Genomic DNA, 20114 nt, shown 5'->3' with positions numbered 1-20114 from the left:
TGTATTCTCAAACCCTGTGGATTCAATCTTCCTGGCAGTACTAATGCTCCAACATCTTCAGGCCCAGGATGTTCAGAATGTAGTTTTTCAGATGGGTACCCAGATCAGATGCAGAATGATCATTTGATTCTTTAGCTGAAAAAAGAAGCACATAATGGGCAACTGTAAAATTCAATAAATGGCAAAAACAGACTAACTTTTTTGTGAAAATAGAACTATAGTATGCTGTTGACAGATGAAAACTGGTTTATTTTGAAAATCTTATGCAATTGTATATGAACTGTGCCAATCTGGAAGTGTTTTTTGATTAAACAAAGATTTCTTCAGTGAGTCAGTGGGACATTTTGCAAACAACAGCAGATATTATCACATAAATCAGCACTGTCAGTTTTGATTTGGAATTGGACATCTTTAATATGACTTCAAGTTGCTAGAAAATTTTCCCCACTGAGAACACTTGAGAGCCAAAAGATAAGTATATTTCATTTATTACACTCCAAACTGTCAACACTTTACCTAGAAAAGTATACCCAGAGTGATTATTTTGCCTTGTGTGGAGTCTGCCAATCTGTGCTCAGTCAGAATCAGTGTAATATTTGATTCCAGGAATATGTTTCACTATGATGATAATCAATATTCTTACCTGTAGAATACACACCTTAAAAGGTGTCCTATATGAAAAGCAAAATTTGTGTAAGTGGGGAAATCTCACCATTAAAGTAATTAGGCATTTATTGCTTGTTCTTCATTGTGCTTGCTACTTCAGGAAAAAATGTAGAAACACAGCTTTTATTATGAAATGCCAACCTTTCTTAGTTCTGAGAAGAAATTGGTGATAAATTAAGCTAATCTCCATCAGGATTACTCTGCACCTGGGATTCAAGCAAATTGAATCAGAGGCCTGAATAGTGACAAGTGAATATCTATTAGACTGTAAACAGAATAATAGGCCTTGTGAATTTTAATGAATGAAGTGAACGGCTGAATTCTTACCATTTACAGAAGGCATATGGTTAGTGATACATACAGTTTACCAGGAACAGCATATACTATAGATGTCTTAATGGATAAAATCTTGATAAATAAAAGGGAAGAATAAAGAGGAAGAAAAAGCATGTCCATACTCTACTTTTTCTTTGCTTTTTAGGCTTAGAAGGTTAGCACTTCACTTTGGTTTCTGACTGTGATAACGACTAAGACAACTAAGAGATGTAGCTTAAAATATATTGAATATTTGTAAATCCTAGTTTTTATCTAATTCTGTATTAAGAATTTAGGGATGTTGATTTAGATGATTCAACTAGGTGACCAAGTTGTAAGGTATGTCAGTTTTTTGTAGCTATGCATGTATATCTTATGCAAAGTTTAGATGCATGTCTGACACACACTGGTGATTTTGTTGGTAATGGTACTATTTTCATTTTTCTTAGAGTGCAAGAGAACCATTTTCACAGACCATGACTTTGTAATTGTAGATAGCGTGTGAACAGATCCAACAAACTTGGAGACTGTTTTCACCAATTCGTAAAAAAATTCTCTTTGTGCCTCAGTAAAAAACATATCACGTAAGTTTAACAGAGAATGAGATTGAAAAAGGATCAGCTGGATCAGTTGGGTGCTACTTGGAGACTCTGTACTGCACTTCCTGGAAGGGTCTAGATCCACCTGGGATTCCTTTAAATGGATTGGAGAGACTTCTTTTTAAAGCTCTTACTCCATTCTCTGCTGGACATAGAAAGATACTTAGTTTAAAGACAGTGGCCAGTTTGGGGTCTAAAACACAGAAATAATGTTGACTGGAAAAAGGAATGACTGGAAGACTTCAGGGGTGGACATATGAGTACATACTAAAGGCTCTGGGTTGAAGTGATTTGAAAGCCTTTTGGCAAAAAAATGAGAAAACTAGAAAAACTCAGAAAGGAGGAAAAAAGTCTTCTTCAGTAATGATTTATTTAAGAGTTCATGTCAAAATAATTGTTTATTTCATATGTCAACCAAATTGCTAAGGAAGTGAGCTGAAGCAAGGAGAACCTAAAGCACTCACTCATGTACAGGGTTTTATGAAGTGTCCACAGTAACTTAGGAAGTTGTGAGTTAACGAGATTCCCCAAGGCACATGCCAAAAGGACTACAGAGAAGTAGGAAGAGCTCTAGGAAGACAGGATCATTAAAAACTCCAACAAACTACAGTATTTTAAGGAAACATAGTTGGTGAGTTTTATGGGATTTTTTTAAGAGTCTAAGTAATGCCAAAGCTGACCTCTTAAGTTGGGTTTCAGACACATTTGTTTTAGCAGTGCAGTGGTCTTACACAGAGCATCTGATTTATAGTTCTTTGGCTTTTTGTGTGTTTCTGCAGAAAGATAGCATAAGCTTAGACACTGAGCTGAGTGTCAGAAAATCATGGTGTTCTTCACATCTTGGTCACTGACCTGCTGTGTGACCTTTGGAGTGTTGCTTCACCTCAGTATTTCTTGGTCTGCCCTGAATATCTTTGTTTGCTATGTGTGGTACAACTGTGCTGCCTTTGTCTGCCCTAACTGTTCAAGACAATAAACTCCCTAAGATCCCAGGCATCTCTTGCTACACATGTGAAGCTCTAATTTCTGTCAGTGCCTTTTTTCTCCTCTGTAAATAACTGTAATATATGAAGTTTTAAAGGAATGATGGTAGTTTTGCTAGCACCTGTGTAAATCAGAGGAAATTTTGTTGAAACCAAAGAATTTACAGCAGGCAAAAAATTAATATAAATGAGGTAGTACTTAAATGCAGAAGTAAATAGGACTTTAAATTATTATTATTGCCCATTTCACATAAATAGAATTTTAGAAACCAATATATTTTGACAGAAATATTCTGCCTGTCATCCCATGCTGATTATACATATTTCAACTCATTCTCTGCTATAAAGAAAACTATTTTCTTTTCTGTTATAGGTCACAAAACATGTTAATTGTGCTGAAAATTCAGCAGCAGTACAAAAAAAACCTATGAAGTGTTTGCTGATACTTAACAACCAGCATCAGTCTGAAAACATTTAGGTCTACAGTTCAAGTTTTTGACAGTCCTAAAGCTTAATGTACAGAAGAGATTGGATAATTGTAAAGACATAAAATTATATATGACCATAGGTCCCTCATATTAGTAGGTACCTGCTGCATGTTCCATAAATGAGGTGTCCAGCTGATGCAATAAATTCTACTTGAAGGTATTACAAAGAATGTAATGAAAAAAGCAGATTTTTAAGACAAGAGTTCAAGCATAAACTATGGTAACTAAGGAGTTCTCAAGAGAGAATTAGAAAACTAAAAGAGAAAGCTGACCAGTAATACGAAGTCCCTTAATTTTTATTCACACTGAGAACTTTAAAACATGTTAAGTGTACCATTAGGAATATATGGTATATTTTCTACTGAAATATAAACTACATTGTAATTGGCCATAAGAAGTCCATTGCTGTATCTTTGTTTAAATATGGCTTGTTTTGAACACAACTTAAAATTAAAAACTATCCATGACTTAAGTCACTTGTCTATGTATTTATAAATAAATTAAATTTTTTTTAGAACACAGCAGAATGTATTCCATTTCCTTTTCTTACAATGTCAAATACAAGTTGAAATATTTTCAGTATCCTTCCCTATGATTTTCTGCACCTGGAGATGGTTAAGAAAATGCAGTTAAAAGAATACTCACAATTTTGTACTCAGAGATATATGGTTATAAAGAAACCATTTGTTTTCAATAATTTTGAATCCAGAAGGAATGGCATTTTGCTAGAGTGTGTAGGATGAGGTATTTTTGGAGAAATGGGGAGCCAGCCAAAGAAGGCTTCCACCCTTAATGGCAAGTAGGAGTAGCACAATTTAAACCAGCATAGTTTTACAAATTCAAATCTTGTTCTTGATAGGGATCAGTTTATAAAATTTTATGCAATGCTGTTATTAATTTCTGTCACTGTATCTTATTATTCTTATTACATTTTAACTGGGTTTTTGGGGTGTGCGGTACTAATTTCCAAGAAGCTTAAGTTTTGTATGCAAATACTGAAATCATCAGGCCCCTTTTTATACTGTATGACTTTTTTATATCTATGACTTGAGGGATTTTCAGAAAAGCCACAATGGATTAATCTTTAGTAGTTGAAAAAGAAATACTGTGCAAATCTGTGTACGCTTCTTCAGATGTGTGGTTTGGGATGTTACAGCATTCACCTTTTCTATTTCACAATCTGTCATCCATAGCTCAGAGCCATGGAGAAGGCATGGCTGGGCTAGGATGCTGGACTGCAGACTGGAGAGAGCTTTTGCTGCTAGGATAGAAGAGAATGATGATATTTTAAATTACTTCAATCAGTTTTTCAGATCTTGTCTGTTAGGACCTTAGTTAGGCTCATGTGTGTTCAGGTTTGCCTGTGTTAATTGAGAAATCAGGAAATTGTTGAAAATCAGGTTGCAGATACAACTGTGGTATCATACTTTTTACATTCAGACTGCAATGTCTCTATATTTACGTATAGTTGAATTCTTTCAGGTCATTAGGTGAGGCAGTTCTTCCAAGCCATGCGTGCTTTCATCTTCCACCTACCTCTGTGAAGAAGTGAGCACTATTCTCAGTGCCAATCAACATAAGACTGTTTAATTTAAATTATATATATTGGTCTGATTTCTAGCTTTAGAGGATGTATTTTTTTCCTTTCAGCTACTTATTGAATTAGCTTTAGAAATTTTGCATCTCTGCTAACATTTAGGTGTCACACTAATATTCTCTTGAATGTGTCTTTTTTATTTTTGGGGGGTTTAACAAATTCAGTGGCTTGTTTGTTTACTTTATTCTTAGTGGAAAAGATAATAAAAATCATATCTTAATTCCTCCAAGTGCACAAAACTATGAGACACATAGTTTGAACATGTATATTAATAAATTTTAGAACCACAGCAAAAACTGTGACTGTAGACAGGTAAATGAAACAAACTTATCACCTTATAAATGTGTCCTGTGTGAAATTGGTAAAATAATATTATTACCAATTTAATATTTGGCTGCAGAAGTTTGAATGCTGAACTTGGTGAAGGAATGTAAAATTGTTCTATATGTCCTCTATATCTTTACTTACAAGGTATCTGCTGGAGTCTCCAAGATGACATGTGATCACTGGGAATCATAAGAATTAAATCAACCTCCTCAGGCTTTCTTATTCCCTGGGGTCAGAATGCTACATGTTATAGCCCTAAGCAAAGCAAGTCTATTGTAGTGGTGTGTTTTTTGTCTTGTCTTGACCCTTTTCTGATAAAAAAGAGTTATGCCTAGAAGGTGTGTTTTTTTTTTTTCAAGTGAAGGAGTTTAGGTAATTTAAATATATAAACATATACAAATATATATTAAATAACATATTTTAAAACAAAATTACTATAGAAGAGCTTTCAGTAATGCAGTTTAAGTATTATTACTGAAAGTATTTTGAAAGTAATTTTTAGAGAGGCAGTAAGGAAAAAATAACTATGGTTTCATTGATTGCTTATTTCAGCCTAACCTTAGGCCAGCAATAAATATTCCACCATATATTAGAGTTCTTTAAGCTCAGTGTTCAGTTCTGTGAAATTTAGCTCTTATTACTCACAGACAGCTACAATGTCTTCATAATGCTTTTGACTCTTTAGGAAACTAACCTTGTTTCAGAAAAGGTTTTCCACTTCATTTTTGGTTTCATGCTTTGAGCCACATCCATATACTTTTCTAATCCACAAAACAAGTGTGTTTCTAGGAACACATTACTTGTATCTAAAGACATCTCCATATTGAATTACACATACAAATCTACAGATAAAATTGTTCTGTACGTTATATTAGTCTATACGTTTGTGGTTGGTTGGCCTGGCCAGCAGCTAAACACCACATAGTTCTTTGTTGACTCCCTGCTTGCTCCCTTCCTCCAGTAGGACTAAGGAAAGAATAGGAAGAGCAAAAGTGAGAAAACTTGTATGTTGGTAAGGACAGTTTAATAAAGGAAAGAAGGGGGAATAAATCCCCAAGGAATGTAGATCAATGCCTAGCCAGTCTCTGAGCAGACAAATCACCATGCCCCTCAGATTTTATTGTTCAGTTGTGTATGTGTGAAATGTCCCTTTGGTCACTTGGGGCCAGCTGTCCCAGCTGCATTCCCTCTCTACATTTTGTGCATCCCAAGCCCACTTGCCAAGGTGGCAGCATGGGAAACAGAAGACCCTGACACGGTGCCAGTGCTGTTTAGCAATGGCTGGTATGTTATTAACACTGGTTTAGTTACAAATCCCAAACACTGCACCTTAGAAGCTGTTGGAAGACAATTAACTCCATCTCCATTTGTGCTGTAAGATAAGCCAGCAGGAAAGAGGACTGGCTGGGTTTAACAGAGACCTTAGTCTCGAACTTGTGACAGAACAAGAGTGTAGGATCTCTGGAAGGATGAACAGGTAATGTGGGGGAACTACAGAGATGTTGTCAAGTAGGTGGTGAGAAGATTAGAAGGGCCAAAGCTAAAATGAACCTTAACATGGCGACTGTGGTTAATGACTAGGTGATCCTGAAGGTCTCTTCCAATTTTGATGATTCTGTGATTTCAGCCAGATGGAGCACACTGTTATTACTATTGTACAAAATACAGTAAAACTTAAAATTATCTATTAATTACTCTCTATTATCTATAATAATTACTCATGAGCCATGGCCTCTGCCATGAGATCTGTACCAGTGCAAGATCAAAATCTGGCTATCTGTAGGTACAGTGTTAGGTAGCATCAGAATTTGCCTTGGAACCATTAAGTTTTATTATGCTATAAACAATAATAGTGTGTAACTTAGCATGGTAACTACAGAAAAACAGTTTGGCATTGCCTTGTTCATACAACATTATTTAGGGCCATTGATCAAAGTGTGTTAATTCCAGGATCAACGAGCGTCAGTGTTTCGGGATGTGAAGGCCTTATTAATAGTGTGCTGTCAGTGACTTTGTGTCACCAAGGCTTCTTTGAGTGTCTAATTAAATATAACCTTTTAATTGAAAGAAGAGCTTTGTCTATATACATCTCAAAACTGGCAAAATATGCAAGTGCTAAGAAGTAATTACATGCTGAGGTCAGATTTGAAAACAATATATTCTTAAGAATGAGTATTTGAGGTAGTGAAAATAAAGTAAGAAGGCTTATAATGGAGGTATTTCAGAATTATATGTAACCCAACACTGGTAATGTATACTGTATAAATTATATGGAGTCCCTTGGTAATTCAATAATTGTTACTGATTAAAAGAGACTGTGAACTTTAAGGTAATTTCGTTAGAATTTTAAACTTCTTTTTTTCTAGTCAGATCAGTGGCAGTTGCACGGGTCTGAAAAGAAGTGGTGTAGATTCATCTCAGGAATTAATCAAGAATTCCTGTTCTAGTTGGCTGGTAGCAGCAAAGTGTGTCCCACAGGAGTAGCACTGATGGTAACATCTAAGTTAGGAAAATGGCTTTGCTAACGAAATATCTTATAGATTTGACAGCAAAAGAAAAAAAAAACAAAGAGAAAATCTGAAATCCTAGTGTTATGGGTACTAATAAAGGACATTGTTATAAATCAGTATATTATAGAAGTCATGTATTGCACTGATTTCATTTTAGGTAGCTTGCATCACCTATGTAAGCTTATTAGTTTAAAAATAAGCAATTTTCAAATACACAGAGAAAAATATTTTAGTTCAAAACCTAACACCTAGTTCCAGAATGCATTGTCTCAAGTTCTTTTCTTACAGAAAAATATTCTACTGGCTTCAATACATTCATCAGCAAAAGCTGTGTTGCTTAACTCACGAGTTTTTGTACTTTTGAGTTTGGAAGTGGGTCTTTCAGTTTCTAAAACCTGTGTGGCTTGAGACTGAACATTTCTGTATTGGAGCATGAACTGACATATAAATTAAATTACTAATAAGTAAACAGTTTAGCACATGAATACATTAGCATATGAGGGATAAGAAAATATCAGAAGAAAAAAACAACTTAAAATCATAGTAATACTTTAATTTTTAAGCACTTGTTTAGTGATAAAATTATTGTCGAATATTATATAAATAACTTGAAGGAGGGAGGTTCAAAAACAGCTAGTCTCTCAGAGTCCAATTTGAAAGCCCATAAAGTAGCGTTGTTTTTCACATATGGTTGGTGCTTCACATATGCTTTAGTGGATTTGAACTGCTCAAGGGACAGAGGAATTGAAGTGCAAGTCCTCCATATGTATGATCTGCTGTGATTATATATAAAGTGTATGCTTGCATATTAAAATCTATTAGTTGTAATTTTCTTTCTTTGATTTTTTTAAACTTGCTTCTTCTTTGTTCTTTTTTTCTATTTCTTTTTTCTTTAATTCCTTTAGTTTTAAATTGATGCTTTAGATTCTGTGTCTTTCTGGTGCTGTGGACTAAAAGCCAATCACACTGAAGCTGCAGTTTCTGTGTTCCACTGTTGTTATCAGTTTGTTCATTCATCATGAACTTCTTTTGGAGTTTGGATACACCAATAACATTTATGTAATAATGTCAAGTGACTATTGCCTGGCATTATTATTGTGTTTTGTAAGGCATTCAAGTGCATGTTTAACATAGTTTATTATCATGACTTTTTTTTTTTGCTTTTGTTTTTTTCTGGTTTTGGTTATTTATCATTATTTGTAGCCTTTCCAAGTGGTTTTGCAGGTAATCCTCTTGATATTTTGCTCCTTTAATTTACATTTCCTCTTTGCATCATGTTACAAATGTGCATCTTCTGGAGTGATCACTTATGCCTGAGAGAGATCTCTTTTTAAAATCTGGGAAGCTGATCAATTTGATTGAAAAAGTAGGGTTGAACTTATTTTTCCATTGTCAGTTACATACATCTCCTATATATTGCAAGAACCAATTTATTGTCAGACCATTTCAAATGCTACCAAAAAAAACCATGTTATTTAAGTATATTTTTTTCATGTTGTGTGCTTTTCTTTTTGGGGCTCCCTCTTCTCTTAGAAATAGAAGTCTATTTCCTTCTATGAGTTTTGTTCAAGTTGCCTAAGGTCCCTGCCCATTACATTTCAACTTTCTTCATTCCTCTCAGCTCTGCACTTGTGGATATGTTTATGTCTGAAATAGTTTTTTGGAAATTCTGTAGATAGAGGGACCCACACTTGAATCAGAAAACAGGACAAATTTCACTGTACCTCTTCTCCCCAGATTTGTGGCAGGGTATTTATATTGTTAAATTATTAAATTTTTATAAAAAGAGAAAAATGTTAAGTTGGGAAGTGGTAGGAAAAAAACAACTTGGAATTGGATGAGTCTGCTGTGCCATCATTGAAATATATTAGCAAATGCTCTCTAATGACTGTTTTATATACAGAAGGCGCTGTAGAATACTTTACCCAAAATGCCAATAAGCAGGCTTCATAATCCTGTTGTCAGTTTCTATGAGATGAAGGCATTCTGTAAAAAAGAGTTTTAAGGAGCTAATCAGCTACTGTTGAGATGTATCTTAATAAGATGAGCTAATAAGATGAGCTTCACTAGGATGATCAAGAAGAAATCAACCTTCTCTCATTTTAAACTCAGCCTAAATGTCTGTGTCGACAATCACAGTTCTGCTTGAGTCATGGAAGTTCAATATTCTAGGAGGATGTTCTGAAAATGTATGACTACTCTTGTTTATTAGTCAACAATTTTTAAATAAAGTTGTCTTGCTCAGCTTTTGATGAAATCTTTTTGTCATAGTTACATAAATATTAAACAAAAATTACTTCAGTTATAAAACTAATGAATTACACTGCTGTTTAGTGTTATTTCATTGAACCAAAGTACTTAAGAAATAAGAAAGGTAGGAACTTGGTAGCCCGGATAGTTTTCAATTACTCTCTCTTGGTGGGAAACAAAATTTCAGGTATGGATCAACAGGTATATTGGTGTTTCTGCATGCAGAGAATGTCAATAACCTTAAAAAAAATAAAATATATCTCTATTTAAACCAGAATGAAGCCTGAGAATTTTGTTCTTAATTTCAAGAACATATCTATTAGACTGGGTCAGGAAAAATTTGGATTGATTCTGTGGAAGCTGCTTTGTCTTACTAATGATGGCATTATATGAATAATTACTTTGCTAAAGACCTCCAAAACAATACACACATTGAAGAATTTTTTTGGTTTACTGTATTAATTCATATTTTGTGTCCTAAGTAACATCTTATTTGATATTCCAAGATGTATTCAATTTCTGTGAACCAATAACACAGAATGAAGATAATTCCCATCTAAAGGAGCTTAATCTAAATGATACTGCTTTTCCATCTTATTTGCACTATAAAAACGTATTTTTGCTTATGTCTTCTAGACTCTAACTGGAGAGTTACACCACAGTGTACAAGAGCTGAGAACAAAAATCAAACTGGCAAAAAAGAAAAAAAGGGAGAAATGAAAGCATGCAAAAAGGGTCTTTCCTAAGAGAGTCTTCAGCTGGCAGCATCTATCCTTAATGTTTCAACAACTGATCTTTATGAAATACTATAAGAAGGAGATGATGAGGTAAGTTATTTTAAGGACTTCAGTAAAAAAGGCATAGATGAGAAGATGCTGGCTATATCCCTCCTTGAGGAAAAGGATTTGCAGGTAAAGACTGAAATTTCATTGTGCAAGATATAGCACAGAAATCAAGAAGGATTTAATCTAAATGAGAAGGTCAGGTTAGAGATCTATAAGGTGCCAAGAACCTATGGCATGCATAAATATAAACAACTGCTTTGAGCATGTGGATGTGGAGATATTATTCAGTGTTTTCCTTTCTTCATGGGGCTATTTGGTGGGATTATGCATTTTAAATAGACTTCTACATTAAAGAAAACAAAATTAGAATGTTTCTTGCTGTGCTAGATTGATTTTGTTGATACTTCCTTTCTGAATTGTGATACCTATTAAAGGTATTTCTGGTAGACAGATGGTTTCTGGGTGAATTCATTGCCTTTTTAGTTGATTCTATCAAACATTTTACTATGAAATACTTGATGGTGTTTCATCAAATCACTCTATTAAATAGATGCAGTGATAGGATTTCTTACCCAGATTTATTTAGTCCTGATCAAGTAATTTGTGAAAAAGCCTGTGCAGTTACTTTAGCAAGTGTCTAGAAGCTGGCCATTATTGGCCTGTAACAGTACTCTAGTGAGGACTTAGATTTAGCCTCGTTGGAGCTTTATATTAAAGAGGTCACAAAAAGGGAGTTTTTCCATTGGTTTAACAGGGCATGGTATGTGTATGCACTGATAGGGATTACACTCATGAATACAAATAAAATGGGCTGATCCCTGCCGTTTACTAACATTTATACAACACTGTAAAGTGATTCACTTTGATTCTCAGAGTAATTTCTGTATCCTGTATCTTTTTGTTATAGTCACTGTGAATATATGTGTAAAGCACATTAAAATATGTAACCATAAATATTTAAAAAAATATTAGACAGGAGATTAATTTGCACTACACAATACACTACATATTCCATCTGTCAGTGCATAGACTCAGGCACCTTTACGTTGAACTCATACAATTGAGACATGGATCACACATACACCAGTATATTAATATGAAAAGAACATGCTGTGCACATTTCTAGAGGCATGCACAAACATGGGCACTGATGCTGCAGATAACTAATTTTGCAAATGTGATTCCAACTTCCACATCCTTTATATTTAATATATACCCAGTTACATGTTTCCTTTATTGCTCCTGATGTTTTTTTTATATTTTTAGGAAACAGCAAAGAAAAAAATTGACTTTGAAAAAGATAAAGAATGGCTACAACATATCCAGAAACTTCTTGAAGTACAGGTGCTCAATTTATATCATCCCACAGTGAATTATAACCTTCTGCTCTGATTAGCAGTTTTAGTGTTTTTAGGTTGTAATTAATACATTGTATTTGTAATTATGGTGCCATTGATGCTCTCAGATTGTACTGTGATGAGCAATGTGAAATCCTTGTTTTGTAGCATTTCCTTGTCTTTGTCTTAAAATCAGAGATACTGTATAAAACTGAAGAGATATTAATCAAGGATTTGTGATAGCTAACTTAACAGCTAACTTAAGCTAACCTAAACAACCTAACTAGTAAAATAGTGCTGGAGGAAACCGGCAAAGACCTTGGCAAATGTGTTAATTGAATTATTGAAACACTGTATAATGCTTGCTAGAGTGAAAATTATCTGTTCTCTCATACCTCTTAGGAAAAGAGACTTTTTTTTATGTGCCTTTAAAGTTACTAGTTGTTATGGACACCTGAGGAGTTCATGGGTTTCTGTGACCTTTTACTGTGGACCTGTTTCCAGTCAATTCATGTTTTCCTCATAGCCAGACAGCTGTTTATTATCGTGTCTTCTCGCATTCTCTACAATATTTTCTACTGAGACCTCGAGCAGCTTGTTAGTGGGAAGTAAATATTGATTTGGCATCCTGTCAATGCAGAAAGAATGAAAAAATTTCCACCAGAGGCCCCTCAAACATTTTCCTATCGACATTTTCTGGGCAGAGAGGAAAGCTGCATAGAGGATGACAAGTCTGAGACTAGCAGAAATCCCTGAGGGGTCCATTGAGACTGCTGCTGTGACCTGTGTGATACTTTTTCTTCTCTTTCAAGTCTTTTTTTTTAATACACACAGAGTCTGCTGGGATGCTCCCCTCTTGTAAGTGATCAAGGGCAGTTTATTGGCAGGTGAGAGCCCAGCTTTTCTAGCCATAGTCAGCTTTTGTTTGGACATCACTGACAACATACACTGACTCTTAAAACTTTTCTATTATATTTTTAGTTGTGTCTTTTATTTGAATGATGGGCAGCTGGCATCTGGAAAGAAATAAAACTTGATTTGTGCATCCAGTGTTCCTAATGCATATTCACTAGCATGCATCCATCAGTAGTAGTAATATTAACATGTAGTTAATATCATTTAAGAATGTGAATGATTGAAAATATTTTGAAAGCCATTTCAAAGGAACATTCACATCAGATTTATGTATTTTACCATCAACAACTTTTGTGTTGGGATTGTATCCTGTGACCAGAATTTTAAGAAATGACAGGTTTTCTTTTTTTCATTGTCAAAACTTACTGCCATGAAGACCGCTTAATTGCTGCAGCAGAGGAGATAGAAATATCAGTGTGCTTTTACTGGCTTTGTCAGGAAAACTGGCATTTTAATTAAACCTCATAATGCTACATGAAACTCAGCATTAAAAGGACAATTACTTACATTCACTTAGTTACCTTAATTTTAATAGTTTTTAAATATATATATAAATTTCAAGATTTTGCTCATATTTTGGACTCCAAAATATAGATCAGATTAATGGAATACAATGAAGACTTCTTGTTCTGTTTTTCATTGTTATTTGGTAAACTGCTGAAAAAACACTAAGCAGAATATTTATCACTTTTCTTCATCTGCTATAGACAGACATCAAAAAATAGGGGATGGAGAGTGAAGGAATTGTGAATGAAACCAGGTATATTAAGACTGCAAATGTTACATACGGATAGAAGAGCTCATTGTTCTTAGCCATGTACATTTGTGTACAAGTTAATAGTGATTTTCTGTGATTTTTGCTCCATCTTGTGGGGTTCCTCAGAAGAAACACTGAGGGCAGAGGTAATTTTTGGCAAGCAGACCATTTTTAGAATTGCAAGAGGATTATGATGGTTTTGGGGAGCAGCCAGCTCTGCTTTTCATTTCTGCCCATGCTAAGGCACATAGATGGAAACAGGATTTCTTCATCTGTATTTCTGAGCAGCTGATGGAACAGCTCTGTGCCCTTTAGAATGCTTTACTGGTGCCTTGCAGTTTGGTTGTGGTTTCTTTTAGTAAGCTTTGGTAATATTTCTGATCAACAAACTAAAGCCCATGGTGAAATGTAAACTTTCTGGAGGGTTTTTCTCATAAAAGACTGCCTGCTAAGTGTTACATGTTGGCAAACTGTGTTACCCATTTGCATCATGAACAAAGATGCAGGATTGCCCTTTTCTGTTATTCTGAGTAAACATTCAGTGGAAAACTGCATCAGATGACTTAATATTGCAGTTTGATATAGTGTCTTTTTGTGCCATTGAGCCAGGACTTTGGAACATAATTGCCCAGCAGTATTGATTTAATTGCCTAGGTTTATTTGTGGGCTCCTAATTATTGACTGGAGGTAAATTTAATGGAGGAACCTTTATGAACACTGGGAAACTGCTGCTATTGCTGTTATACATAATGAACTGCATCATATCACTTTAGATCATTCTTCAAGCTAATTTTATTCTACTGTGACAGTAAGATAACATTTAAAATGTCATAGACATTTTATTGTTATTACTGACATACACCATTTTACTGCTGCACTAGAATTTTGGGGGGGACTGAGCGAAGCACTAGTTGTCATTTTATAGATTCCCCTAAAGTGTAATGATAAAGGATACCACAACTCTGTTTTCACTTCATCTATACCTTTATTTTCCATACTTTTATGACTTGGAAAAGTCTCTTATCTTTCAGCTTTACAAGAATATTACTATTTTAGTGATAAATACTCTCATGTTCCTGAAACTCACAGATACCAGTCAGAGTTTGTGTCCTTATTTTATCAACCACTGTGTCAAGAAACTAAACCACTACTAAGAGGCCTATGATTTGAAAGAGACATCTCTGAATAGCGATGTCTTTATGTAAACAAGAATCATATAACAGGAGAGTACAATCATATTATAAACTAAGAAGAGCTAATAAAAATCACTTGTCTGAATCTACATCTTGAATGGCCAAGAAGTGGGTTTTTTTCTATTGTCTCTCTGTGTTTGTACAGTAAAACTCTATATTGTTCTCACTAAAGAATAAAAGTAAATCATCTCAATAACTGATTCTGGGACAAAAGGGAAAGGTTCTCTGGTCTGTGAAGAACCTGTATGTGGAGAGTTTTCACATGAGTGCACACAGATACTTGCTACCTGCACACGTGTAGAGGCATCAGACTAATTAAACATTTCTATTTGGGCTTGGGAGAAGTCTCACATTATAGATGTTTGAGCTTTTAGTGGTTTATATTATTCAGAGGGTAATAAGTATGATTATCTCAACATGTATGTGTATTTACATCTTCCAAGGCAAATTATGAGCTTTTTCCCACTTTATCCCTCACACCTGAGTCTTTATGCTTTATTAATCAAGCCTGGCTCTTTATAGTAGCACACTCTTCTTACAATCATAAAAACTCCCCCTAAAACTCAAACAAAATAGCAATCTATTCTAGCTTTTCCTCATCTTAGGAAACTTATGGCTAAGCCAAGAGGATGACTTCTTCTCATGTAGCTCAAACATGATTTCTTACACTACCACTGGCTTTCATTTACAGTGACTTATTGCAAGGAACACCATCTAGGGAAAATCTGTTAATAATTTTGTGTGTGGTGAGTACAGCATGGTAGCCCAATCCAGATTACTGCCAGAAGTCCCCAAGAATTATTTTTTAACAAAATGCAAATCATCTGCTTAAGTTTTCTAAGCACTGAAGCAAATGACAGCATTGATTTAGCATGTTCCTCTGAGATCTACAGCAGCACTTACTTTTCCTCCCTCCTCATGCACTCCTTGGGATATGACATCTTGCACTAACAAAGCTGCCTAATAAATTCTTTCCTCTTGTGACTTCATTATGGGTCTAAAAGTCATATTCCAATAGTGAAAACCTCCAGAAAGGCTCCCTTTCCTCTATTCTGTGGGCACTCTTTGTGTAACGCATCTCTAGAATAGGGTTTAAACAGTATATTCATTAATCATCAGTAAAGATTTTCCCCAGCCCCTTTTTAGGATTTTCACAGGCTTCTAAATGCTTATTTCTCTTGCTGTCATCTGGGAATGGGCACTAACAGCCATAGTTGTTTCCTTCCAAATTCTTGGCTTGTAACTCCCCTGCTTTGCTTTCATTAGTCTCTCTCCAGTCTGTGTGTCTTTGAACAGCTCGCACTCAGAACAACCATGTACAAACACCTGTGCACAATCACCACTGCTACCATCACCAGGTGTTTCAAGTACCTGCACCTTAGAAAGCAGCGCCAGCACAGCCTGAACCACATTCTGGGCACCATTAGCACTGATACCACGTCATGATTTTCTTCTCATTATTGAGCATAAGAGTGCAATCCTGCACACCGACAAAGCATTATGGTATAAATCTATGTTTTATCTCCTGTGCACAAACTAATCTACATTGTATCACACATCCTGAACTGAAAACAAGGAGAAATTGTCTTGGTCACTCAGGATAAAAGGTAAACATCTATTTATATAATTATGTATATGCAGTCACCACTAAGCAGAATAAGAACAAAGAATAAGACAAAAACTGCAATAAAGTGAAGCATTCCTCTGTATTTTTTTAATTTTGACTTTTATTTTTAGTGAAATTGGGATGTTTTAGTTATTGGTCTTAGTGCCTAGGGGTTTTTTTGTTTGTTTGTTTTGAGGTTTTTTTTGTTTGTTTGCTTTTCTGTGGTTCACTTAATTCAATCTAAGGCAGCTCTGCAGGTGTTTGAGTAGTTTTTTTTTTTGTTGGGAAAATGTATTATACTGATGATCCATATGGGAAGGTGTGAAATAGTTGTAACCAATATTTTGTATATTCCAAAACCTAAATACTTTTATTTTTATGCTAATGCATTTTAGAGTTTGTGAAGCAGAACTCAGAGTAATACTACACTGTGCAAATAGAGATGCCATGTCTCATTAGAACAAAAACATTGCCTTGCATTCATCATAACAGTTTTCACTGGCAGATCGGTGCATATTTATGCACTTAGAGACTCAGTCATGTGGTTTAAGGTCAATAAATATTACTAGTTTGTTTTTTTACAGAAGGGATCTCCAAAAGAAGCAAACTTAGGGTCAGAATAAGTAGGTGAGAGAAGGAGAATTAACTGTCACTATTTCTGACTCTTTAGGATCACTTCGCCTTACATTTATCTGTAATATATCTGTCTCATAAGTGGTGAAAGAAATATGACTTTCACTCATATAGCTTCCTATTATCAAAGAAGAAATTTGTAAATCTGGGAAGTCAAATAAATAAATAAATAAAATTATTTTAATCCAGACATAGTTTGCACATTCAGATGTTGTGAAATCATATGGATCAACTAAATATTACTTCTGTTAAAGCCTACCATAATGTACTGATTTAGGATCACCACAATTAATGTTAAGTGAGTTGTGGCACAGACAATTGTAAAAATCTGAAAGAAGTATCATTATGAACTAAAAATCTAATGATCAGTGGTAAAAAAGAAGCTTTCTCTCCTTATGTGTGCACTTAGCACTCACTGAACTTCCAAAGACTTCCCCAAGCATATGGCAGGTTTTAAGCTGGGAAAAATGCTTTAGAGATTACCTCAATGTTTGTGAAGTTCTGGAGAGAAACATAAAGGGAAGTTTCCCAGGATATTTACAGAACCATCATTAAAAGTAAGTCTGACAAGCTTCTATTAAAAATTAAGACTGTAGAGAGCATCCAGTTCTGGGTGTCTGCAAGGAAACAAAACCAGAGAGAAACATACAGTACTTTCTCTGAAACCAACAAGTGTTGAATGACATAATCCTCCACTTTCAAATGCTCTTGATTTAAATGAATCACTTAAATGGCAATAGTTCTTGAAAGATCACTTTGCTGTGACATGGAAGCCACAGAGAGTAGTGAACATCGAGTAAAATGTAGTTAGAATGATACAAGCCAGAGACATCAATAAGAAGCCATTCATCTCAGGCACAGCATTAAGGAGGTGAAATGTATTAGAAATGGATGTAGTCAAGCTAGGCAAGAAGAATTAGAGACTGAGATAATGATACAGTGTTCTCATAAAAAACAAAAGAGGGAGAGAAGTTGGAGTGAACAAGATGCTGGAGTCAGTGTTTTTAAAGCACAGTAGCAAGTAAGTGTCCAGGAATTTCAGCTAAGATTATGTCTTCTATTGCGCAGAATAGATTTATTCTCAGTGAATTTGACCCCTCTATTTCCCAAAAAGTCATCACAATAGCACACAGGAGAAAGCTGACAGGTGTAGATGACTTCTAGAAATTTCTTACCACACACATAAATTATTTATGACACGTGCAGACATGTCTGGCCAGCAAGCACCAGCCCTTGAAAACCCCCTTTCCTGTAGAAAAAGGAAATAATATGTATTGTTGTTCTTTTTCTGTAACTACAAAGTGACTGTTGAGCAGCATGTAGGAGTGCCATTGTAGCTCTTCACAACACATATCTTCTACTAACAAGATTTTCCTTTTTTAGATTTTTCTGACTTGTTAGCAATTATAAATATCAGTATATAGATTCATGTCTGTATATCAGTTCAAATGTAACATTTTGTATTTGTTGTGCTTTGGTATTTGATATGATTTGATGTCTTGGGTTTTTATTTATTTCTTTTATATTTTTTTCATGTCTATCTAGGAAGCAAGCACTACTCTGTCTGGTGTAAGGACCATACAATTTTCTCTTTCAGATGGAACAGAGAGGTGAAAAAAATGAAACTAGAGCAGTAATACTTGAAGTATTGGAAATAGATCGGAGTTCTAGATGGAAAAATGTTGCTTTGAACTAAAGTTTCAAAAAGCAGAAAACCAGCAGCTTGTTCCACCAGCTTCTATATTCTACTTTATTTATTTCTGGTGGTTTTAAAATGTAAAATTATCTCTCCTTCTGAATGAGTTGTTACTTTTGGTGTGGTACTGACCCCTCAGTCACCACTGGTCTCATTGTGTGTTCAGTAAGCTGAGAGAGTTCTGTGAAGCTGAAGCTGATAGAGATTTTTCAACAGTGAACGAAAACTGTCCTGTTCTCCTCTGGCACAGCAGTGGCCTCTCTGCATGGAGCTGCCACGACTACTGTTCTGTGCCATCTCTAAAAACACTTCCCAGCAAACAGTGCACCAATAAACTAACACCTTGAAAGAAAACCTCTTTAAGCATTAAAGTGATGACCCTGAATAATATATCAAATCTCCTTCGAAGACATTGGTTGTGAAATGCATCTTTTATATCAGAGAAGTTAAAAGTTTTAATTTTTCCCTGTAGTTGTGTCAATACAATTTTTTGGTATCATGTTTTAGAGAAGCAGACATTTGTGTCATATTCCAATTAATGCATTTGGAGGTTTGGGATTTTACTTTACTTTAAGAGCTTTTTTTGTTTTGTTTGTTTGGTTGGTTTGTTTTTGTGGGTTTGTTGTTGTTTGTTTTGGGGTGTATTTTTTGTTGTTTTTTTAAAATTATTTACAAGGTTTTGTGTGTGAGTCTAAGGCAATTTGCTGCAGCATTGAGAATTATACTGGTAGTTCTGTCTCATCCTCCTGAGAGTAGTGAACTTACACTCATACACTACCATTTCTGCATGCCCTAGAGGTGACTGTAACCTTTTATTGATCAGCTGATTGAAGATAAATGACAGAGATGCTGGTACTGCAGTTTACATCATTAACATGGTCAGTAAAGCATGAATTGTTCAATAAGGAGTTTATCTTTTTTCATTTTACGCTGCTCTTTTATCATTTTTATGATAAAGAGCAAATTTTCAGACACTAACCAGGCAGATGAACTTTAAAGATCAGAAATGTGTATGTGGTAGTTGGCAGAACTAAGTGAAATCTGATAGTTTAAAGATATTTAATAAATGTGTTTCACATGAAGAAAATAAAGTTCAATGATAATTTTTCTTATTCTGTTTCTTTTTCAGTTTCCCTTTGCCTCATACTTAATGGATGCTGTACTGGAAAAAATTAAGTGAGAAGAAGAAATTGTTAGAAGAATACAGTTCCCTCATGAAGCAATCTGTATATTCCTAAGATTTATATTTACATTCCTAAGATTTTGCAAAGTGTGACTAAAATGTGTGCTGTTTCCTCATGTCTTTTCTCTTCTCATAAAAGCACTGTCAATATGCATGTTCAATACATACATAGAAACCATGAACTAATTAATTGTTGAACAAGAGGAATTAATTAAATTCCTATTGGAAAGCACTGTGGTATTTGATTCCTGAAGAGAAAAATTGCTGCAAATCA

At 34.8% G+C, this 20114-nt stretch overlaps 1 protein-coding gene across 1 annotated transcript in view; it reads left to right on the top strand.

Moving 5' to 3' along the window:
• Nucleotides 1-19895, top strand: part of CNTLN (centlein) — a 138028-nt gene extending 118133 nt beyond the window's left edge. Inside the window, 5 exon segments of the mRNA XM_062513945.1 lie at nucleotides 10372-10446; nucleotides 10449-10562; nucleotides 11787-11864; nucleotides 19787-19822; nucleotides 19824-19895. Of these exon segments, the coding sequence (XP_062369929.1) occupies nucleotides 10372-10446; nucleotides 10449-10562; nucleotides 11787-11864; nucleotides 19787-19822; nucleotides 19824-19895 (375 nt within the window).
• The last annotated feature ends 219 nt before the right edge of the window (nucleotides 19896-20114 follow it).

This window comes from Cinclus cinclus, chromosome Z (genome assembly GCF_963662255.1).
Source record: "Cinclus cinclus chromosome Z, bCinCin1.1, whole genome shotgun sequence".
Taxonomy (NCBI): domain Eukaryota; kingdom Metazoa; phylum Chordata; class Aves; order Passeriformes; family Cinclidae; genus Cinclus; species Cinclus cinclus.
The sequence above is the reverse complement of the archived record's forward strand: the minus strand, read 5'-3'. Positions and strand labels throughout refer to the sequence as shown.